This window comes from Rattus norvegicus, chromosome 6 (assembly GCF_036323735.1).
Source record: "Rattus norvegicus strain BN/NHsdMcwi chromosome 6, GRCr8, whole genome shotgun sequence".
NCBI lineage: Eukaryota > Metazoa > Chordata > Mammalia > Rodentia > Muridae > Rattus > Rattus norvegicus.
The window spans coordinates 25803239-25828733 of NC_086024.1; the positions used below are offsets into that span (position 1 = coordinate 25803239).

At 42.1% G+C, this 25495-nt stretch overlaps 1 protein-coding gene across 10 annotated transcripts in view; it reads right to left on the reverse strand.

The window, feature by feature from the left end:
* The window catches only part of Ltbp1 (latent transforming growth factor beta binding protein 1), a 395722-nt gene that overhangs the window by 21614 nt on the left and 348613 nt on the right, over nucleotides 1-25495 (reverse strand). For 7 of the 10 annotated variants that reach the window (XM_063262388.1, XM_063262387.1, XM_063262386.1 and 4 more), the window contains 7 exons: nucleotides 21741-21866; nucleotides 17944-18087; nucleotides 11640-11819; nucleotides 10137-10223; nucleotides 8266-8394; nucleotides 7429-7569; nucleotides 6389-6559 (listed from right to left, as the gene is read on the reverse strand). In XM_063262388.1, coding sequence (XP_063118458.1) covers nucleotides 6389-6559; nucleotides 7429-7569; nucleotides 8266-8394; nucleotides 10137-10223; nucleotides 11640-11819; nucleotides 17944-18087; nucleotides 21741-21866 — 978 coding nt within the window. The remainder of the gene's footprint in view (nucleotides 1-6388; nucleotides 6560-7428; nucleotides 7570-8265; nucleotides 8395-10136; nucleotides 10224-11639; nucleotides 11820-17943; nucleotides 18088-21740; nucleotides 21867-25495) is intronic. The other 3 variants (XM_063262385.1, XM_063262393.1, XM_063262392.1) reach the window with 1 other exon arrangement.

The window sequence follows — 25495 nt, forward strand, 5'->3', positions numbered from 1 at the left end:
ATAGCCATTCATTTAACACTCACATGGGGAAACAGAGATGACATAATTATACCTATTCCCTGCTTCCTGAGTTCAAGTCTCAGATAGACATTTCTATTTATATTAAATGAGATGATTATATACTGTATACATATAGTAAAAAGAAATTCAATTAATGAAAAGGATATAGATTTATAAGAAGCCATCGACATAGCTATGCATGTTCTTTCTTTGAATTTATTATGCGAAGGGCAGTTTACTCTAGTTGTTTTATGCCTTTTTCTAGAATATAGCACACAGATGGCAAGATGGCTCAGTGGGTAAAGATGTTTTCTGACGAGCCTGTTGACCCAGACCCACAGGCTCTCAACACACATGCCACTACGGAACATGAAAACGTGAGTACACTCGTACACTTGCACACGCGCGCATGCGCACACACACACACACACACGATAAGTAAATATAATAAAAGTTCAGGAAATGGCTTCAGCCGTGTTCCCTATCAGACTCTGTAGGTGTGTTGCAGTTGGGAAATGCCTGCAGAGTATTTTCCACTGGATAGATGTATCACAGCTCATCAATCAGCTCCATACACAGTCGACTCCATTTCTCCTTATTATGTTTTGTGTTCTATCACTCAAGCACAGGATGAGCTCCCCAAAAGAGACTTGGTGACTCCAGTATTGATATGCATTTGTCTCTTCAGATTGTTTAGTTGCGATATAGAAGGACAATAATTCTAATATGTTGATCATTATTAAAAGATGATTGAAATGTATTCCTTTTTTGCCACTGCCGTTTCCACTGAGACATTAGCAAAAGATCAAAGTGAACGCCACTCTGACCAATAATACCAAAGCTCTCAAGAATGTTTCCAAGGAGGATGCATGTTGTAGTCCAACAGACTACCAACAGGGGGCACTCTTCCAACACAGCAGTTATCCCAATTAGGTAAGCTCCTGAAATGCATACATTTTAGAAGGGAGGACTCTATCAAGGCTTTACTCAGTTACCTTACAGCATGGCTTTCTGAATGATTTACTCATCAGGATTAAAAATTTTTAAATAGTATAATTATAAACACTACAATTCCTGGGTACTATAAAATCTATTGTACAAATGTGTCTATCTTTCATTGCTTACAGAAAGATTACATATATATATATATGGTTACATATATATATATATATATATACATATATATGGTTACATTTTTTCCAAAAACGTTAAGTTTATACTTTACTTGGGGAGAATTATTGGCTTTAACCCATTAGCCAACTGGATATATATGATCCATTGGGCCTGCTAGCATGTGAGGGAGGACCAGCTGACACTGCTTTGATCTAACGGCAGCATCTAACTTCTTGATTTGCAAGCCTAAGTGCTAACTCTAAAACGATGTCCCACTGCCTGCATTAGCATACCACATGAGAGCACGGAAAGGTTTCAGCTTTAATTCTCCACTTTGTCACTTTCATGTTTTAAAAAAAAATACTGTGCATTTCGAATGCACTTTGAGTTCTTGGGGAGTGAGGACTCGGGCCACACAGAACCAGTTCCAACAGAGTCTAGAGGCAGGATGCTTAGATCTGACTCTGCCCATGAGCAGGGCTTGACAATGCAAGCTACCCTCCTCAGCCTCAGCCACATCTCTTCCAGCAGGAGGCAGTGGCTGTGTACCTAAGATAACTGGAGAACCAGATGCCTTTCAACAATTCCTGGCACTGAGACCCATGAAAACCAAGCAGGAAATTTCTAATCAAAGATCCCACATTCTGATAACTATGAGTTCCTTCTAGCATGGCATGGACGCTTCCCAGGGTGCAAACCATGTCTGCCCCACTCTCTCATCTGAAATATGGATATGTGGCTTATTTGGTTTGAACTGGTTTTCTTAACAGCCTCGCCTTTCAGACTCTCACTTAACGTGAGGGCGAACAGATCAAATATTGAGGTTCTCCCAGAGGAACCTCAGCTACTGACATTTTAAGAGCGGGTAGAGAAGGTGTTTTGAAAGTGAGAGGAGGAGGAGGAGGAGGTAGGGTGGGAACAGGCAGGGAGGCCTGTGGAGTTCTAGAAGCCAGAGGTTGTTAGCACAGGCCAACCACACCACTGACACAGCCCCTTCACCTTACCACCAATAATCATGGGCTTTCCTCTGGGCCTGACATTTGGCCCCTTTAACTAGCTGGGGACGGCCATCGAATCCAGAGTGGCCCCCGAAGGTGAACAAAATTACACAAGAACATAGTTCTTCTCATGTGAGGGTCTTCTACTATCTTCACTCTCCCGTCATTCCTCCCCCATGCAGTACCAACACAAAAGGCAGCATCTAACGTCTGAGAGCCACATGGAATGGCCACTCCTGCAGCCTCCACCTGCCAGTATTCCCAGACTTGCTGCTTGAGCAGGAATTAATGCCTTGACCTATTGGACCAGAAGTGTGAAGGCCTGTTCTGAGCCAGAGCTGTATTTTACACTGCGCTTCAGTGCTCAAAGCTGATGGCAGACACTGCGATGTATTCTTCAAATTCTCCCAGCACTGTTTCCATCAGTAACGGATCGTTCCCCAAAACAGTGCAGCCCTCCTTCAGAAACTGGAAGGTTCAGTGTTGGCAGGCTGGGGCTAATCCGGCGTTTGAATGAACAAAGGACAATGCTGCCCTTCACAATCGTCTGGACATGCAGAAATCGTGTGTTTAAAGGGCTCAGACAGAATTCTGAACATGCAGTTTAAAAGCTCACACATTCTTTGGTTCCTCTGAAATGCTAGTGACTATCATTCATCATGGGAGCAGGTTTGGGCATCCTCAGATGCTGCTTAGTGTCTCAAGGACCTCATTCGCTGTTGGACCTACAGAGGAGGCATGTTTCCCAGGGCTCGTCAAAATGCAGAATCCTGTACTCTCATCCCTACAACCTCAGAACCCAGGCTGGAGTTCAGATGAGACTCCTGCCTCACTGGCTTGGTCTTTATGGAGCAGCAGTGTAGGAGAGAAACGTGTATAACAATTATTCCTACATTGGTCGATTCATGTTCAGGTGTTAGGTAACTACATCTTTTTTTTTTTTTTTTGGTTCTTTTTTTTCGGAGCTGGGGACCGAACCCAGGGCCTTGCGCTTCCTAGGTAAGTGCTCTACCACTGAGCTAAATCCCCAGCCCCAGGTAACTACATCTTATAAGAGCCTTCGGTTTTAGTTACAGTAGAAAACACCTTTGACTTGAATCTAGTGTGTATGTCTGTGCGTGTGCATGTGTGATGTATGTGAAGGTGCCCGCAGAGGCAAGAGTATCAGATCTTCTGGACCTAGGGTTACAGATAGTCGTGAGCACCTGACATGGTGCTGAAAACCCAACTCTGAGTCCTCTGGAATATCAGCAAGTGCTCTCTCTCGGTCATTGATCTACCTCTCCAGTCCTGATTTGAATATCTCTTTTGAAAACCCAGTCAGTTACATATGATTACCCAAAGTGCTTGACTCGCCAGTCACAGGTAGTAAATATAGCATTACAGAATCAGGCTCGAGACAGAATAAAATGTGGCTCTCCACAAGCACTCCCCATAGAGCATCCATGCCTACAAGCACAGCGTAGTCCAAAGGGCGAGGGCTGCAAGCAAATTACGCATCTCACACCTACAAATGAGCAAGGAGACACAAACCCAAAAGCAGCAACAAGATAAACACAAGTCACCTGTCAGTGTAAGACCTTCAGATCCCCAGAAACAAGGGAAATGTATATATAATATATATTTACCCACATGATAGGAAGAACTCTTTAGGGACTTCATGTGTGGTTTAGGAGTAGAGTTTGTGTTTTATCCAAGGCTCCATTCTCAACGTGAAAGCATTCCCCAGAGTCAAAGAACAACTTCAAAGCTATAGCATGTCTGTGGTGGCATGGTGACTAGTACCCTGTGTATAAATTTTCCAACGTCACATTAGTGGAAGTAATGGTGTCAGATAAAAGTGAATGTGGTCCCCGGCCCAGTGTTATGACTTGTGGGAGTTTTGTCCCTGGGAAGTCCTATCAGTCCGTACACAAAGGTTCACTATAGCATTGTTTACAATGGAGAAGTCAGGGCTGGGCTGAGAAAGGCTATGAAGGAACAATTAGAATAGCAAGCAGGAAGCAGGGATAAATAAAGCAGGCTGCATAGTCAGAACAGGTTCTGCCCAACTCCCCTCCGTCCTAAAACACCACCAACCACTATCTTAAATATGCATTTAAGAGAGGTGGTGTTAAAATCTACAAAGTGTGGCTTGTGGCCTTTTAAAATGCCATTGCTGAGGAGGTGAACCTGGTTTCAGATGCATTCACATAGACAGCAAAAAACCAAATGTTGCTCAGACCGGTGGTATTGAGTTCGGTTTTAAATATTACTCTAAATATGCATCAGCGACTAACATAATCTTTAATAAATGGATGTATAATAAACAGCCGATGAGGCCCAAAGATCAAAGGTCAAGAGTGAGCCTCTTTAGGGAGTGGGATTTAAATATGACAAGGGCAGGTAAAGGAAGATATAACTTCACTGGTTGTCTTAATTTTTGGAATTATTAATTACTATTTTTAAGCGAAAAACACTGCAGAAGAACAAGGAGACAGGAGGAGCTGAAGCACACTGAGGAGACCCAGGCCAGGTTGCATTTTCCTCTATACTGATTTCATTCTTGTCTCCCTGTGGCATTGTTCTCCAGGGCCTAAAGCACTGTCTTCTGTAATCACACGTTTTTCTGCCCTCCCCACAACCCCATGAGCTAGTCACGAGCAATGGGCCAGGTCCAACCCCAGAACCCGACCTTCCCAGCTCTCAGTGGCCACTGCTTCCGACTCAGCCTCCCTAGTTCCAAGTGGCTATCACTCCTGACTCGGCCTCTCCAGTCTGTTACTTTAGCTGTTTGCTTTTTGTGGCATTTCAAATTATTTTCTTTTCCATGCTACGCTGACTTGAAGTTATTTCTAACCCAGAATGTTACCTTTATGAAGTAGCTTGAAAGACAGATTCCAATAATTGAATTAACTAAAAATTAATGCCTTTCCCCTCTTGAAGCAATCCCTCCCCTCCTTGCTACTCTGAGAATATGTCCTGGTTACCAATGCGTTTGTCTTGCTCCAGCAGGCTGGGTTTTTAGCTTTAACAAGCCCATTGGAGAAAATGATAAATGAAACACGTACCTTCCTTTAAATAAGAAGTGGCTTGGGTGATCAGAAAAGAAACAAACCCTTATCATACAACCTTGCAGCCACCAAGTAGCTGGCCAGAAAACACAGCACCTAGACATATTTCAGTACCAGGAGAATGAACAGGTGGTGTTCACACTCAAAACGGAAAAAATAGATGCACTCATTCCCTCTATTCTTTTTCTAATCCCTTCTTAAACTTTTGGCATTTATTTATTTGTATATAAGTCTGTAGGCACGCGTAGCATATCACATGTGTGGATGTCAGAGGACCAGGTACGGGAGTGTGTTCTCTCCTTCCACACTGTGGAGTTTGGAGACTGAATTCAGGTAGTCAGGCTTGTCAGCAAGGGTTTTTACCCAACAAGCCAGCTTTCTTTAGCAACTGGAACATCCCTATTCAAAAGGCCTGGGACCAGAAATATTTCAAGGTTTGTTGTGGTGGTGGTTTGGATAAAAATGGTCTCCCACAGACTCATGTGTTTGAATGCTTGTTTCCCAGTTAGTGGAACTATTTGGGAAGGATTAGGAGGTGTGGCCTTGTTCGAGGAAGTATGTTACTGGGTGTGGGGATTGAATTTTCAAAAGCCTATGTCAGACCCAGTGTCTCTCTCTGTGTCCGTTGCCTATAGGATGTAATGCTCTCAGCTACTACTCAAGTACCTTGCCTGTCTGCTTCCTGTCATGATGGTCATAGACGAACCCTCTGGAACTATAAGCAAAACCCCAATAAAATACTTTCTTGATGATGGTGTCTCTTCACAATAAGGAAACAGTGACTAAGTAGTTTTTCAAACTTGGAGATCTTTGGACAGCCTTTGCCAATTGGGTATCTTTAATCCCCAAATCTGAAGTGCTCTACAAATCTGAACTTTTTGAATTTTTGGATTAGAGTCCGCTGGTCTCTTTCATATGAAGTCTGAGTGACATCAATGCCTGAACTTCTACCTACATTAATATTTTATAGTCTCGATGCCATTTTTCCCTCTCTAATTTAAAAACTGGAATAACTGAATGCTGGGTAAGAATAAAATATGAAATATTTGAAATATGAATTCTAACACACACACACACACACACACACACACACACACACACACACACACACACACACCTGTGATGAAATAAGATGCAAGGAGAAAGGCTACATGAGAAAAACACCAAGGCGATGAAGAAGACGTGCCGTAGGCCACTTGCATAATAAACTGGACAGCAGCTCACCTGAGTCCTTCATGGGGCAGAGAGCACACTGCATGCCCCATGCCTCCCCGTACAAACAGCAGCACTCTGTGTATGTCGTCTGCTTGCCTACAAGAGGACGGCTACACACGTACTCCTCACTCAGATGCTCCCAGCACAGATCTTGATAGACATCGGTTTCTTCTATTTGTTCTGAAAGGGAAAGACATGGTTCCATGACAATTGCACTGTTGTTCCAATTCCGTCAATACCGTGGTGGAAGCCAGCAAGCTTCAAAGTTTCCATCCCTACGTCTATGAGCGGCTTCCAAGTCTGAATCCAGCCTGCTCTTTCCACAGATCACGTTGTCCGTGTCATCTCCAGCTGAATGTCGTTCCATCAGCAGATATTCGGCCTGCTTGTGGTGTCCTGGCTGAATGCTTGCCTTCAGAACTTTCTCTCACTATATAAGAGGCCTATTACTTTGCTATTCCTTCATGGGCTTCTCATTCTTCAGACCCTGATGACTTCCACCACTTATTTCTACATCCATGGTTTCCCATGGATAACCAAACCCTGGACCAATAACACTTCACCCTTCAGCATCTTTAATTCTAAACTTTCACCTTTGGTAGAATTTCCTAAATATGATAATTATACCAATAATCAATGGCATGGCACATGCTCAGAGATTAGTGAGGGTTCCCACCCATGGATTTCAGGGTTCTCTCCGTTTAATGAGCTCCACATTCTGTCCTGTCCATATTTATCCATGTCTGGCACCTTGGGCAAACATAGTTCTTTTTTTCTTGACCACACATCCTCCTCTGAAGTTTAAGTGTGTTGAACCATCAGGTGGACAGCCCTGCCACACGCTCTACTCCTCTATCCCAATGTACGTGGCAAGTATTAAATCTATACATTATCCACATGCACCGGATTTATTTCTCTTAGTAGCTCTTAACTTCTTTAAGATATCGAAGGAACTAGCGTCCCTATTTTTGAGTAATTCCCATTTTAACTAAAATGACAACCTTGAGCATTTGTCTGGATAGACATTTGTATCTCATATCTAAACGTACCATTTGATTCAGTTGGCTGCACACATCTCTTCTCAGAGGCATCCAGGACCATTGGGTGGGTGCAAAAGCAGTTGTAAGAGCCCTCTGTATTAACACACTGGCCATCGATACAACTGTTAGGGTCTTGGCATTCATCCATATCTTAAGAGAAGAGAAAATTACAAAAGAAAATCAGCAATCATTTGTGCTTTATTCCGTCATCAAAGTTAACATGCTGCTAGATTCAGTCCAGATATCAAGAGCTGCCACTTTTGAACGAACTACACATTACCATCCAGAGGAGACCCTGTGACTGGAAAGACAGAGTAACTGAGAAAAAGTCATGTTGTTGCTGCTGCTCTTATTAAATATGGAAAGAAAATATAGAGAAGTGGGACACGCTTAGAAAAACTTAAGATAAAATGCCTTTTTTTCAATACTTTAAAAATTATTTCCTTATGTTTTTCCTCCTAGAGAACATGGTTTTCAGCTTAAGCATGAAAGTCTGCATGAGTACTTAAAAATGTCCTCTGCTCACATGAACTGACTGTTGAAACAGGAGGTTTTACAGACCAAAAGAACACTGCAGTCTTATCGGTGACCTTGGTCGGATTTTTATTCTACAACGAATATTAATTCTTTGCCTGACATCCATTGAAATACAAGGATGAAAGGTTTTTACTTCTCAAATCTTGCTCAAGAAAGATAGCCACAAGACACCTATGTATCCTTTAACGACATCATTTAGATTCAGACGTGACTTGGACTTAAATTACACCATTTTTACTACATAGCATTACTTGGCTTTTTTTCTGTGCACTTTCCAGGCAGACCTTACTATACTCTTTTAAAGCTTACCAAAACACTGTAATTTGACAGGATCGTAGTATGTCCCTTCCTTGCAGTAGCATTCATACCCAGGCTGAGTGTTCAAACAGTAACCGTTTTTGCAGATTTCCTCTCCAAACAGCAGGCATTCGTCAGCATCTATGGGGAGACAATTGAGAAATAGAAACAGGAGTATGTTTTGATTTTTCAGTTAAAAAGAACCTAACTGGTATCTGGTTTCAGGTTGGATATTACTGTGTTCAAAAGAATCTTACAGATATAGAATATAAAATTATTTATAATTAGGCCCAATTGGCAGACACAGAGGCATGATCACATGTGGTCCTAGTGCCACCTCATGCTTGATGAGCTCATTTGTGGATTCCATAGTGACTCTCAGAACCTGCTCTAGCATAGCCTTTGTGAAATGGGACTTTCTTTCTGTGACAAATGCTGCCATATTTCCTAGCTGTGATGTACAAAACTGCCAAGAATAATTTGAGGAGCACGAAGAATTCTTTCCTGGGGAGGGAGCTAAACCCATGGAATTGCAAGTAAGAAGGAGATTGGCAGATCTGCTTCCCCCATAGAAATTACCTCTTGGCCATCACAGATGTCTCTAGGATCATTCAGCTATAACTAGACCCACCAGTTTACTCAGATCCAAAGGATGAGTAAGATAATCTATATAAAGGATTTGGGACACTCTGGGGTTATCTATTCAAGCAGTTCAGAGATCAGATCATCCAGTTCTCCTTTTGAAGATTGCCAGCTCTGTGAAAGACCGGCTCAAGTCTACACAATTGGAAAACGGCAGAACCAAGCACAGAACACGTGGCAGTACGTGTGAGTCCATCTTCCGCCAATCACAGAACTGTTAGTTAGGGAAGGAACCAGGTCTTATCGATAAGAGAGGATGGCCTTATAGCAAAATCAAGGTTCATAACAAGAAGTGAAATTTAACTACATTTCTGCAAAAATAGAGTATGTGATTTTTATGAGCTTGAAAACCATTCAACACATACTGCAGACCAAGTCTCCTAATCCAGTTGGACTAAATCATAGAAATATTTTAAAAACACAAATGGAATTTCTTATCCAGCTACTGAATTAGTCTATACCATTCAAACACTGGCTTGCCAAAAAAGGATGGATAATAAAACAGCTTTCACAGTCTCTTTCCAGCCACTTTCCAGTTTCAATATTGAACTATAATGGAAAAAAACCACCATATATATATGTGTGTGTGTGTGTGTGTGTGTGTGTGTGTGTGTGTGTAATATGGGACTGTCAAAAGTCAGCTAATGAGAAAATGTTTATATATATATATATATATATATATATAAATATTCATTGGGGTAAACATTCACTACAAAGCAGCACTAGAGACATAAAACAGCTACTTCTGTTTTCTCATTTTCCAATCTTCATCATGAACGTGCAGCCACTAGCGAAATATTGTAGGAGGAGTAGGAAAGGCTATTAAAAAAGCAAGAAGCTTAGCTTCCTAGCTAATCATAAAGGGCGATATGCTAATCAAACGTACATGTCCATGGTTTATACAATTCAGAGCATTAAGTCCTGACTGTAGCATCTTGTGGTAAGCAGTTAGGCACATATCACTGAAAGCTCACTGTGCTTCTGAAAACATTGCTGTTTCAAAGATGAGCAGTTGGAAACTCAGAAGGTTAACTGACCCCTCAAGGTCATGAAGGCTCCATTCTTCTGACCCCAAATCACAGGTTTGTCCAGCAGCCACAAAGACCTCGTTCCAGGGGTAGAATAAAAGCCTCAGGCACCAGTTTCCATGGCCCAAGAGAACTCTACCAATTGTAACCCAAACCAGGCTCCCACCAGAGTGACTGACACGTGTTGGAAACTCATGTGCATTTGACTCTGACCTTTGTAGTTCTCACCACCGGTTTCGTAAGAGGATTCTCCAGCAGGGACAAAACCTTTTCCTCTAGGGCACATTTCCGAGAACTCAGCTGATTTTAAGAGAGACAAAACCAAATAAAACAATGAGTTGAAAAGGAAGCGAAGATTCCACATTTCCCCGAGTGCAGGTTTTTAATCCAGCTTCACCTTTTCAAGTTCAGAAACTGTAAAACGCTCAAGCAATAAGGACCAGTCTCAAAAGCATGGCTTAGGTGAGAAGACGTCCAGGGACTTCAGAAGTTGAATCGTTTGTTCATTTGTCTGCTTTTCAAGATGGGGTCTTAATGTGTAGTACTGGCTAGAGTATGATTTTTTTAGGTAGTCCAAGCTAGCCTTGAACTCACAGAGATCTGCCTGACTCTACCTCCTGGGTATTTGAATTAAAGGTGTGCACCACCATGCTTGGCCACTTACCATATCTATATCTATATCTATATCTATATCTATATCTATATCTATATCTATATCTATATCTATATCTATATCTATATCTATATCTATATCTATATCTATATCTATCTATATCATCTATATCTATCTATATCTATCTATATCTATATCTATGTCTATATCTATCTATATATCTATATCTATATCTATCTATCTATCTCTCTCTATATATATATATTTAAATCTCCCACTTCACCCAGGTTTTATTCCATATCTGCTCTTTAGCCTACTGTGATAGTTAGTGTTTGGAAGGTTTAGTAAGAGATCATGAAGCAAAAGTTTGGCTTACACACGTAAGTTGTATTGATCAGTAATGCTGTCCTCAGTACAAAACAAGATGAATCTGGAGAGCTACGAGATGGCTCGTCACGTAAGAGTGCTCCTTAATCAGGGGGTCAGAAATTCGGATCCCAGCACCCACATAGCAAGCTAGGTGTTCTACCTATGTCTATAACTCCATCTCCAAGGAGGTGTTGTCTTCTAGCCTAGCTGAGAAAACTTGAATCCAAGGTTCAGGGAGAGACTCTGCCTCAAAAAGAATAGGCACAAAGTGATGGAGAGGATATCTGGTTCCAAGTACACACATGGGCACATTTAGCTGCATATATGAGTCTCAGTCTCTCTCTCTCTCTCTCTCTCTCTCTCTCTCTCTCTCTCTCACACACACACACACACACACACACACACACTTACACATACACATAAAAATAAACAAACAAATAAACAAGATGGCTCTTATTTTAAACAGAATAAATCTGAATTATCTTCCATGGCATCTACAGAGCCTGACTGTACTAGTATATCCTATGACAGACAGAATTTTAGAATTCATGTGGAGATGGGATGAGGGCAAAGGTTCAGCTTGAGTGGAGTTTACCAAAGGACAGACTAATTTGAGTCACGAAGAAGACAGTTGATGCTACTTCTGGACTTCAAAGCTATAACTAAAAGACACCCCCAGGTTCATGAACACAGAGTGACCAGGCAGTATGGACGTGCCAGTTAGTGGATCTTACCAGTCCCCTGGACTGGGCAAGGGAAGATCTCACAATTGTCTCCCCAGCCGGCGCCCGATGTACAGCAGCACTCTTGTTTGGTGACGTTGGGGGCCAGCACGTTATCACAGAGACTGGCATCATTGAGATTATAATAACACTCCTTCTTTTCTTCTTTGGGCTGACGATCCACACCTGAATCTAAAGAGTACAGAGAAAAAGTATTGGTGAGACCATAAAATAGAAACACATGACAGGACTGAGATGAAGGGCACATGTCCCTTACATGTCCTTGACACTAGACTATTTTCCACAGAGTCAGATTCTCCCACTTTAAGACAAAAACTCACTTGAGTCCTGAATTTTGGTAGGTTTCTAATACACCCTAGAGTGTAAATCTGTCAAACCCATTTCCTTTTACGTTAACCAATTACTTTTTTCTTGTAAATTTGGCTGTGAGCACAGTTTCCATATCTGCTTCTTTGCCAACCCAGGGCCATTCTTTACAGAGCTGTAACACCTACTTAAATCACTGAAATTTTCCCCAACCTGGGATGAGAGATCTGGGGCCACACGTAATAATTAACCCTTCTGCAGTTATGGGGATCAACCACACCCCAAGCACAGGAGAAGATACATAGAAAATTAACCTAAAACAACCTTTATCACAGAAAACCTAGTTAGATGCTGCAAATATATAACTAGGAGGAAGCTGTGAGCTGCAGCAAAGTTTGCAGTATAAGATCGCAAGTCTGGGTTCAGATTCCGCTTATATGAGTCCTGAAGGAAAACATAGGCTAACAGATTCATTTTCTCTATGACAATACACCTACAGGGTGGTAGGAAAGACTGTAAATGATAAAAATGAGGTCTACTCATTTTCAGAAAATAAATATAAAAATAACATGATCAGATTTGTCTATGTATCCCTGATCAGTATATTGTGACAGGGCTTAGAGAGTAACACAATTTCTTCCATAGAGTCTAAATGACTGACTGTGGCCCTGTTTTATTTAATCAATTTTAGTAGTTTTTATTTTATACTGCACAAAATAAGAACTAACAATGGCTATCATGGTTACTTAGCATATTGTCAATGCAAATGTTTTCATTAAAACCCTTCCATTTCTGAATATTAGGTTCAAAGAAACCACAAAAGAGAATACTGACCAGTGAGGAGGAGGCTAAGAAACCAAAAGTCTTAAACACGTTTGAAGTTGGTAGGTCATGATATAAGGGACATTTAATGAGTTATTTTCACAATTGTTTCCTATGTGCTGGTTTTGTCAGAGCCAAGTTAACCATGAACTCCAATGATATACACAGCAGTTTAAGGCCACTTCTAAATCAAGAGTTCATAAAATGCCATCAGGATCTTGCCTGATGCCAACTGCCTGCCTTCCTCTTATGAAACAAGCAATGACTCAAAACCGGCCTTCAAAATCCATGCTACTCTCCTGGTAGAGTGCCAACAAGAATACCAAAGATCTTTCTAGAACTTTATCTGATGACAGACTTTTGGGCTTGGACTTTAAACTAGTGTGGACAGTGGGTGTTACTTCAAACAAGACCAAGAGTCTAGAAGAACAAAATGCAGATTCCTATGTGCCAGTTATGAAGTGGTTTCAAATTGTGTGTGTGTGTGTGTGTGTGTGTGTGCATGCGCATTCAAGAGAGGAGGGAGAGAGAGAAAGAGAGAGAGAGAGAGAGAGAGAGACAGAGAGACAGAGAGGGAGGGAGGGAGGGAGAGGGAGGGAGGGAGGGAGGGGGAGGGAGGGAGGGAGAGAGAGAGAGAGAGAGAGAGAGAGAGAGAGAGAGAGAGAGAGAGAGAGAGAGAGCGCAAGAGCGCTGGGTAAACCCACTACCTCACTTCACACACATGCTCACGATAGACTTCAATATTGCCTGTTTTGACAGAAGACATCTTGGTTAGAAGGGCTCCATGCTTTAGGAACAGCATTATTAGGGGAAAGCAAGAATACCTATTTTAAATCATTATTAAATCAATGCCAGAAACATTATAGGAAAATTTACAAATGTTTCTCACAATATTTTCAATACATTTCAATGTTACTATTCAGTTTTATTGACTTACTTTATTTAGCAAGCCTAAAAATGGGAGCTATTAAGCAATGTATTAAAACTATAAAGCAGGAAAGCAACAATTTCATAAATGAAGTTTGCTTTTTAGTTTGTGTCTAAAAGAAAAATCAGTAATATTTTCCTTATGTGCGAAGTTAGAGTATGACTGATTACATTTAGTAAAACGTAATATTATATAGGAGATCCCCAGTGTTGATAATAAGAAAAGCAGATTTCATTTAAGAGCAAAGCATGGCAAATTATATGTATATACATGCATATGTAATTTATATTTGTATATATAGTGAACATTGTTTTGTGTTTTAAGTTACAGCTACATCACAGAAGCAAAGACATAAAATTATCATTGTGTCTTGCCTTGCACTGGAGGGAGGCACAGAGACTATTACATAAGAGAACAGATCAACAATACAATTGTATTATTCAGCTTCCCCCCCAAATCCTGCACTTATTTTCTTTCCAAACTGTTTGTGAGTTCAGTGTTTACACAGCTGAAATGAAGCGTCAGGCAAGCCTTCCTCCATTTGGATGGAAACGCAAATTCTTCTGTAAAAACTGGTCCACAAAGGTCATTCTGGGAAAAAGTACAACATCCTCATCTTCCTGACCTCCAAGCAGTCAACTTCCTGGGGCATTTTTCCATTGGAGTAAACATCTCTGATCAGTTTGTGTGTGTGTGTGTGTGTGTGTGTGTGTGTGTGTGTGTGTGTGTGTGTTTGTGTGTGTGTTTGTGTGTGTGTGTGTATGTGTGTGTGTGCGCATGCATGCATGTGTATATGTATGTATATGTGCGTGTGCGTGTGTGTGTATATGTATAAGTATATGCATGTGTATATATTTATGTACACACATACATATACTTATACATATACATACATACACATAAGGCGGCTTTTGAAAATAAAATTCCTGTGAGTTTAGACCACTGTTGCCACATGTAGACAGATTCCATTGGAAAGCAATCTTCTGTGGTCAAATCAATGGCTATGAGAAGTGTGAGGAGAGAAGCTCATGGCAGCTCTTTTTCTTACAGACTTTTTCAGTAACAGTGCCCATGTCCCGTGGCATGCCACCGCCTTCTAAGAAACATTACGCCACCTCTGGTGTTTTGGGATTTGACTTATCCCCTTCGTATTTGTTATCATTAGTGTATGAAAATCAGTCTGCACATCTTCATAGTGTGTATGGTGGTAGCAAAGACATCACCATGGTTTTGACATTTTTACACTGATGTGTCTTTCTGTTTGGCTTTGGTGGCAGGGATCTGCAGGACCCCATGCATGCTAGGCAGGGGTTCTGCCCCTGAACACACCCCAAGCCTCAGGTGGCTCTGTTCTGAAGTGTGACTAAAGCCATTTCATGTGAGACACACAGTAATCGCAGGCTGAGGCAAGCAAAGGCACCATCGCCTGCTGTGAGACACACAGTAATCGCAGGCTGAGGCAAGCAAAGGCACCCTCGCCTGCTGTGAGACACACAGTAATCGCAGGCTGAGGCAAGCAAAGGCGCCGTCGCCTGCTGAGGCGAAAACCCAGCTTGGCACCGAGTGTCCACCTCTTTGGGATATTCTACCTTTGTATATCGAGTTTCTTGGGTTTCTTCTGCTTTTCTTTTTTCTTTATTCTCATATAAACGAGGAGAGGGCATAGGCAACGTTTGCTAGTGTGGTCATCTGTGCAGCCTCCTATGGCATGAGTATGACCCTGTGCTCTGTACCGGAAGTGGCTGCTCTGCTCGGGACCGCTCTTTTGGCTTATCTGATGAAGGCGTGCATGTTCACGTATAAAGGCTGTTTCATTCTTTGGTCTTTCCTACACGTGTGTGATCCTAGAGTCTGTGGATGGGGCGAGAGGATCTAAATGATTTACTTCGTTTATTTAATGTGGAAATGGCTCTCTGCATTCGCTTTCCCTTGTATTTACAGTATATTCTGAGGGTCTTCATGGGCTCTTTGCCTCCAAACTGCTCACACACAGTGACGATTCTAAAAGACTTCAAGAGCCACCCTTCTCCATACCCCTTAAAGAGAACTGATCACAACGGCCAAAGGGTAACGTGGCAGAGGAGCATGCGTAGAGTTGGCAATGCCACACTTGCTTATAGTCCTGAAAGGATTTTATTTATCAAGCTCTGCAGAGTGGCAATGTTCAGTAAAGAACTTCCAACGAATGACCCAGGAAACCCAATCCTCTTCTCTAGTTTGAAAATGATGCCAGACATTCTTGTTTTTAAAACTCCTCATACTTTTGAGAGTATTTCATGATGTGGGGAAAATGGAACTTAAGAGATACAGACACAGGAGATGCACACGCTGAGATGCACATGCAGAGCTGCGGACACAGGGTTTCCCTAGTTTTCTCACTCAAGAACTTTCAGAATGAGGAGAAAGGTGTAATTTTTTTTTGAAAGTAGAATTCAGGAGAGGGCTATGGAGAATTCCACAAGTCACTGACAACAGGAAATGTGGAGTAAGAGCCCCCAAAAGGAGGTACGCTTAGATGTGAACGATAAATATGGAGTCTGGAAAGCAAAGCGCAGATTAAATCATTTAAGAAAACAAACCAGCACACTTTCTATTCATTCTCTGTTCTGTTTCTGTGTCGCAGGATGTCTTCTAGGTAGCAGAGGCTGGCCTCAAACTTGAGGTCCTCCTGTCTTAGCCTCCTAAGGGTTGGCACCACAGGCGTACACCACCAGAAGTTCTACTCAGAGATCAGTGTGATGGGGTGACCCAGCAGTAAGCTGTGCACAACGGACCAGAGAGTCTATGGCTGGGCATTATTCACCCTAACTCACAATGCAAACAACAGGTTGGACAAGGCTGTCAGAGAAGGCTGCCTGGCAGAAATGACATCTGAATTTAGTTTTAGAAATATGAGGCATTTTTTAAAGCCCCAAATTAAAGTATAATAGTCTCTGTATTTGTGCGAAAAGATGGAAGTGAGGTGGGAGGGGTCCACGGAAGGGGTTTCACCTAGGAGACTAGGAACCCGTTAAGCCTATAGCATGGTGGATGACCCTGAGAGATAAAGATGGTACGGTATTAATAGGTATACAGTGGTGATGGGCATATATATCCTTGCTTGGGTGCAAGGTACTGAGAGAATTATCTGCAGACCTTGCATTTAAAAAGCATGGCTAAATAGTTGTCATAATATTTTTCTGATGGAGACCTTAGAAGACACTACAAAGAAGATGCTCAAGACATTGGCCATAAAACACCTGCAGCACTCCTCATGGATTTGGGCTTTATGTTGTAGGCTGTGATGGGTGATTAATTTATCTGGAAGGCTGTCAATTTTCCACTTCAATATGGGTAAGTGACAACATTTAAAAAAAGAAATCAAATTTTAAACAAATGTAAATATGGTAACTCTCTAAGCCAACTTCTGGAAAAACCTTCAAGATTCCTTTGTAGACCCTGAGAGACCCATATGTTGCTTTTTAATTTAGAGAAGCATCAGGGTAAGTTTTCCCGAGGGCCAAGAAAGAAGGGTTATGCAACTTGGTGAGACCGAGCCATGTTAAATGCAAGCTGATAGCTTTCTAGGTCTTTGGCAATCCTCAGCAAATGTCCTCACCATTTTGAATTCTTTACACATAGTGTTGCTGGGTTGGAAAGAACACTAGAGGCCATTTAACCCAAAATGTCATCACCTGTCCCCTTATTTTACTGGTAAAGAATAAGACATGGCAGTGACATGTGCTCAATAGTTTAGTGTCAACTTGGCTTGAGCTGAAATATCTGTGAGGATGGAGCCTTAGTTAATAAAATACCTCCATGGGGTCAGTCTACGTAGGCAAGCCTGCAGGGCATTTTCTAACTAGTAAATGAGGGCTGATGGTCTAGCCAATTGAGAGTAGGGCCACCCCTGGCCTGGTGGTCCTGGGTTCTATAAGAAATAAGGCCAAGAAAGCTATGGGGGGTAAGAAAGTAAGCAGCATCCTTCCATCGCCTTCTGTCTCTGGGTTCCTGCTTGTCCTGACTTCCCTCAGTGATGGATTGTTACCTGAAAGTATAAGCTGAAATAAGCCATCTTCTCCCCAAGTTGCTTTGTTCATGACATCTCATCACAGAAATTATAACCCTAACTAAGACACCCCCAGAGGTAGGATTGTGTTAGGATCTGTCCTGTCTCACCTCCAGAATATGAAGACTAAGCATGGGTCAGCCCCATCCCAGGACACCCTCCAATCCCTGCACAATACCACTGGGACCTACCTTCAGTAGCCCGGGAGCGACACTGCCCAGTCATGGGGCTGTACTCCTGGTTCTCATCGGCACACACGCACAGGAAGGACCCTTCCACATTTTCACAGAAAGCCTCCCCACATACACCACTGAGCAGTTCACATTCGTTCACATCTGGAAAAGGAAGCACAGATCAAGTAAGGCATGTGCCTCTCTCCTGACAGCACTTTACCAGCTGTGCCAAGGCTAGCCTTGGCTGCTAGAAACAGAGTTGCTCTCCAGTGAGCCCTCAACCTCATTCTTCCCAGGGAAGAACCCCTGAAGGCAGTGCTGCACAATTTGGTCTGGACAGAAAAATGAGTACAAGGTTCTAAACTCCAAATGTAGTTTTAAGGAACAGTTTTGTGTCTCACTGGGAGCACACTGGGAGCCCTTTGACTATCTAGCATTGTCCTCGAGTGCCAACATAACACACAAATGACCCAAAGCTCTACACCTGTATATTTTGGTTTGTTTTATTTTTTTGAGATAGGGTTTCTTTGTGTAGCTTTGGCTGGTCTGAAACTCACTCTGTGGTCCAGGTTGGCCTCAAACTCATGAGATCCACCTGCCTCTGCCTCCTGAGTGCTGACATTAAGGTGTGCACCACTACCACTTGGCTACACCTCTCAAGGAGAAACTAGAAGCACAGCACTCTGGCAGTCAAAACTTAGATTTGAAATTTAAGGTTTTAAAAACATACTTACATGTCTGAAAATGCATTTCAGCCTAAATTAACAAGAGACTTTAGACTGTAGGGCACAAATGAATATTAATTAGGGCACATTGGTCATTTAGGTGAAACCAATTGGTCCAATAACTAATGACCGATTCTCCTGTCTTCTTATGCTGTTGTCCACAGTGCAACCTTGCTGAATGTTTCTTTTGTCTATTCTTAAATCTATATAATTAAAGCAAAGTCAATATATGTGTTTAACACAAATCCATCCAAAGAAAGGCAACTTAGTCATTTGACTTTGTCCTAGAGTACCATTTGCCTTTCTGCTCCTAACGTGTTTCACTGGTGACCTCCTCAGTCGGCAAAGCACCCGACTTGACTCTGGAATGTTCATAGCCCAGCTACCTTAACTCGCATAAACACCAGCTTTCAGAAGCATACCATGAGAATCCTTACCATGTTTCAAAAAATGCGAGCAATCCTCCAACCCATCCAGGAGGCGAAGAAATCTTGGATTCACTTGTATACCTAGGTTTCTTTTTTTTCAGGGAGGGGATCTTGAAGTTTCAAAATATTGCCTAACTTTTCCATCCCACTTTGTCCGTAGACAGATTTATAAACCCAATAACCTGAGTTTCACTTATAAAAAGATACAGTACTGTAAAGAAAAGGGGAATGGAAATCTTTAATCAACATGGTCATCATTTCCATCAGAAATGTTGACTAGAAATTGGCCAGGCCACAGTTGCTAATTTTAGGTATACAGTATCAAATGAAGTTCTACTTCCCAACTCATTCTGTCAACAGGGCTCTTGCAGTCTCTCCCACCAGACTCCATTCAGTTGATCGAGAGGTATGTCTTAGCTTATGCTCACAGGCCAGGTCCTCAGGGACCCTATATGGGAGCATAATCTTGAGACAGGTAGGCCTAGCTCCCCTTTCATAGAAGTTAGAGTCACATCTGGGAAAATTAGTAGGAAAACCCCACAAGCTTCAGAGGATGGTGGAGATTAAAGGGAGGGCTCAATAGAAACACGGGAAGAATCAGTAGATTCATCCATGCGGGGGTATGCTAGAAAAATGTCATGTGAATCTAGATCCAAATAATGAACAAATGATGGGGATGGGAAGAAGCCCAAGTAGAGGAAACAGCACAACCAGAGACTGGACACAAGGTAGACTCATCTCTGAAATGCTACACAATATTCTTTGAGGAGAAGTGCATAGAGTAAGCACTCAGTTACTATATCTTTAAAGACATTTATTATTTATTATTTCATATATATGGGTATTTTGCTTCCACGCATGTCTGTGCATGATATAGATACCAGGTGCCCTGAGAAGCCATAAGGGAGTGTCAAAACCTTATAACCAGAGTTACAGATCATTGTGAATCACCACGTGGGTACTGAGAATTGAGCCTGTGTCCTCTAGAAGAACAGCCAGTGCTTTTAATCATGGAGTCGTCTCTCTAGTTAATATCTCTTAAACAATGATTAGAAGACAAAAACATAGTAGCTGTTGAGCCTATCAAAATAATAGACAACACCCCTTCTGTCAGGGTGATGTTCTTTGTGCCAGACTGGAAAATCAATGTGGCTCAGGCACACTTATTGTTCTCATTAGAATAAACAGCAAGCAGGTGCTTTGGGGCTCTGTATTGTCAACATCTGATATGTTGACATTAAACAATTCAACAGCATCTACTGATCACTTGCTGTAGACTAAGTGTTATGCCCAGGAAAGATTAAACACAGCGGAAGGAGCAAGTGACAGCCAGGCAAGTGACCAGTGACAACCGCAAGCAGCCTAATGTTGTTGGCACATGAGATCTTAGGAGGTATAAAGCTAGGAAGATAAGTAGGGATCACAGCAAGGGCTGTGAGTCAAAATATAAGCAAACGCCACTGTTATTGGCACTGCGGATAGAACATAGGCAATCCTCCCATATTTTACAGTCTTCACCACTAAACTACATCTTTAGCCCTCTGCTTGTTTATTTATTTGCTTGTTAAATTTGGTTTGGGAATGGGGTCTTGTTGATACTCAAGCTGGCCTCCAACTTATTGGAAATCCTCTGGTTTCATCCTCCAGAGTAGCTGTGATTACAGAATTAGCTATTATAGAATTGTAGATTATAGACTAGTTACCAGGCCTGGCCATACCCACATGAGACAGCGCCATGGGGTCGTCTTAGTTGTATTGTTGAACAGCTGTGTTTCCTTGTAGTTCTTGAATAGTAGCATGTGGTTTTTGATTAGCTGTTGTTTATGCAAATTTGTGAAAACTACATTACTGCTTCCTACATATTTTTCTGTAATTAGGGATTAACTGAATTTCCATAATTAATACCAGAGAAGCACTAACAAGCAACATCATCAAGCCTCTAGGACATTTTGCTGTCCAGGTCAGGTCTGAATGGTAAATGAACTGATGCTTGACTGGTAAATTGTCAAAGCATGCAAGCAAGTCACTGTCTTCGCCTGAAATGTCACCCACTGTGTAGCAAGCATAGGTCTTTTAGAGAAGTTGGAAATTCTCTAGCCCCGTCCCTTCCCCATGAAAATGTGTTTTGTAACAAGTTTGCAGAAACCACAGATGATCAGAATATGAAATATGAGCTCTCCTCTATGAGCCTGCGTTGGACTCTGGGACGTGGATGATATTCGAGCTGTCCTAGCCCTGTCTCTCCTATGACAGTTGCATAGTTGGAGGCACTGGGACGCTGGTGTCATTCCTGGAAGAGGCAGCTCATGACAGTACCTTCCTTCAACACACTGTTTAAGGAGGCGCATGTCAAAGACAAGCAACCTGTCCTATCTGGCAGGCTTCATTACCTGGGGATAGTAGATAGATCCACACTCAGGTAGGTTTGAGCAAATGTCCTTGCCTTAAATAACACACTTCTTTCTTAATGTCTCTATCCACTTTTTGGAGGCCAAAGGGCATACCATTTCCACAATTTCAAATCGTATAATAAAAATGAAACCAAGGTAAAAAGTTTCCTGCCTAAGTTTGCCTACTTTCTGATAGTGTTCATTTTGTTTGGACAAGACATATGAAACATGATGAGGTGAGGAGGGAGACAAAACAAAAACCAAAAACTCACCCACACACCCTTGCCCATCCTGTGGGGCTTGAAAGCCCTGATAACAGAGGCAGCGGAAAGAGCCGGCTGTGTTGTCACAGAAGCCGTGACTGTCACACACAGTGTTGTTAACACACTCATCAATATCTGCAAAAAAGATATTGAACATCAGACAGGAAATGAACACAGACTGACAAACAACAGATATGGAATGGATAAGCAAAGGCGCCCCGTACAGCGGGGTTGTTAAATGAGAGGATCATGTTTACACAGACAGAACTTCGAAAACATCTTACATGTTAATCAAATGTTTTGATGAAAATGGTTTAGTCGCTAAAATACCGGAGTCAATGAGAAAACATTGACTTTTCCGCAGGAAATATTTTCACACTGAAATGGCTGCCACGATTAGCCACGGTCAGTATTTCCTAAACGGTTTCAAGTCTTTATTTTCAAAGACAGCTTTATTTTCCTACAGAGTAAAGTGCTGTCTGTCACCTCTTAAAACTTTTTGTAACTAGTACACTGTGGTTCTCATGGGCTTCTTGATAACAAGGCCAATGTCGTATATCTCACCCTTTGTTCAGATCGGCCTTCTCGTTACCCTCTCTTGGGTCTCCCTTCCTCCCCCAAAGTTGATGCTTTACTTCCATTTATTTAAAGAAATATATAAAGAGAAAATATGATATTTTTCTTTCTAAGCCTGGTTTATTTTAGGTAGCATGACAAACTCCAGCTCCCACCTATTCCTGAAAATGACATACTTTCTTTCGTTTTATGGCTGAATAAAACTCTACTGTGCATACATACCATATCTTCTCCCATTCATCGGTTGAGGGACCACTAGGCTGATTGCATGACTTGGCTATTGAGAATAGTGCTACAATAGACATGGGTAATTGCCCACCCATGCAGTATATGAATATGGATATGTCCAAATATGTTGTGTGTTGACTTAGGATCCTTTGGGTGTATAAGGAGTCATTATGTCTGGGTCATATAGTCTATTTTTGAGGAGCCTCCATATGGATTTCCACAGTGGCTGGACGAGTTTACATTCCCACTGGCAATATATAAGGACTCCTCACCCTCCACCCTCTCTATCCTTGCAGTTTTTTTTCTCTTTGTTTCCTTGACCATGGCCTTTCTGAGCCAGATAACATGGAATCTCAAGGCAGTTTTTAAAAGGTTTTCATTTATACTCATTTGTATGAGAGTTTTGCCTGTATGTGTATATGTATACCATGGGGATGCAGTGCCCACAGAGGCCAGAAGAGGGCATCAGCCTTCCTGAACCTACAGTTGCAATGAGGTTGTGAGTCACCGTGTGAGTGCTGGGAGTTGAACTTGGGTCTTCTGAAAGAGCAACCTGTGCTCTTAACCACTGAGCCATCTCTGCAGCCCCCTCAGTGCAGTTCATGTGCCACATTTTTGGGATATGGTACACGCTAAAAAGAGCTCCAACTGTGGAGTTGTGGGACAGAAGAAACAATGGTTTACTCAACCCTGTAAATAACTGTAACTTAGTCTAAGCGAGAATCTGGTGAGCCAGGCTGCCCCAGTTACTCATGGGAAAAAATTATGGGTCACCATGTTACATCTTCTCAAGATCTAAAACGCCAGTTACATGACAGCATTATCATAGGGAGCCTTGTGCTTCTCCCACATTAGTTCACATGTTCTTACAAAATGTCTTAAGTTACAGTTACAACAGACATCTAGCTATAGTCATCCAACAATTACTGTGAGGATTCAACAAGCATGCACAAAGCCCTAATGTGGGAACATAAAATGCTCAAAGTACCTGATACGGTCAACACTCACCCACATTATCACTCTTCATGCCCAATGACATACAATCTCTCTACCTTTGTCCCACTGAAATGGAGCAGTTGAAAAGAGGTACCCCCCTTCCATCTGATCCACTGGTCAGTCCCCACTGACCTCTGAGTTTGGCGAACACAAATACCTGGAATACCCTTGCCACGCTCAAGAGTGTTAATCTAGGTCGACCGTCCATGGCCTGCAGGCAGACATCTGCCAGAGGTCAGAATTCCTGGCCAATGTGACAGGCCAGCTTTCCCCCCATGTGCTTCCCTAGACTCTCAGTCCTTGGGGGGTGAATGATAAGGCTTCATCTTCAACCACAATCCTTCCTCCAAATACGCTTCATATTCTTAATTATTTTTTCTTGATTTTCTGCCGCCATCTTAATCAAGCCTAACAGCTTTATTTAAACAGAACATAAACCACAAACCCTCTTCCTGACATGGGCAAGAATTTTCTCTCCTTCCCATTCCTCCTTTTCACCTATCTTGCCTTCTTGACGTGAACTGAAAACTCTGCAATTATTTCACATCTAAACCAGCAGCCCCTCCTCGTGGCATCTAATGCAGCAAGTTGATTGGGCTGCTCCGAATGCCCGAAGGAAGTTGGGATTACTGGTACTTTACGGATTGTAATGGGGAGGAGGCATTCTATCCTGTTACTTACTCAACACAGGCCACTGCTAACTTTGGACTTCCTGAAGTGGGCAACTGTCAGAGAGATCATGTTCTTTGCACTGCAGCCTTTTCGGGGCTGGAAGCTGAGCGATTCTTCAGTTACCATTTCCATGCTGATAGATTTCCAGTCTCTCAAAGCTTGAGCTCAGTCCTTGTGAAACATTTACTTAACACATGAACTTCCTATCACCGCCCTCCATACAGCAGTTCTGTTTCTCCTATGCACCCTTCTTTAGCACTTCCAACCAGACACCTGTGCCAGAAATCTTAGTGCCAGCCCTTCCCTTCTGAAACTCCTTCGGCTGCCCTAACCTACCCTTTTATCTTTCTCAATACTCCTTGCACCCTAGCTGGCTTCCCTATCTCCAGTCTTGCCACTCCCTGCAATGACTCTCTACCTAACTGTTACTGGTGTGCTCTTTGGAAAATTTGAACTCATCTATGGCACTCCCTTGCTCAAAGTGTTTACCATCTCATCGCTAGAACACAAGGTTTCCTTCACCTGACTCCTGGCTACATGTGTGATAGCAGGTCTCAGAAAACCTTCTCAATTTGAACTCCAGCCCTACATAAGGTCTCACTGACCTTAAAATGGTATAATCTCCATGACTGACTGACCCTCCCACTCCTAGTTTTTCTCAGAAACTCATGCTGACCCTTCTGGAGTCAGACTAAGGAGGTACCTCAATTGTGACCCCTCCTTCAACTACTCCAGAGACAGAATCAGGGCACACCTCTTTTTTCTATGCCCGTTTAGGCTTGACAGGTTGGGGAATCTTCAACATACCCTCCCCAGCAACTTATTTCTCTACTAAAATGAGAGCAAAAGGGTGAATTTGGCTATGGGAAATCTATGGGATTCTCAATCCAGATTCTTAAAATTAAATATCTTGCTTTCCTTATTATTTAATTTCATGTAATTCCAGCAGATGATAGCCTCTTATTACTGTTCACCAGCACAGGAACTGAATAACTAGACTGAAGGTGAACAAGCCCCCAGCTGGCTATGAATTACTGGGCGTCTTGCAGACTCAGTTTACTGTAACAATGATTCACCAAGCAAGTTTAGATGAGTAATGCTTTGGATTGGAATGAATAGGAAAAACGAATGTGAAGTGCCTGCTGGAGACTAGCTGTTCAACAATTAATATTTTATAAAAATGATATAATGCAACTCTGCAGTTTCATGTTTTCAACAGCGAGGTGAGGTAATGCCCTTACTGAGGGACAACACTGGTTTCACTTCTCAGGAGGGCCAGGCAAGAGCTCTCC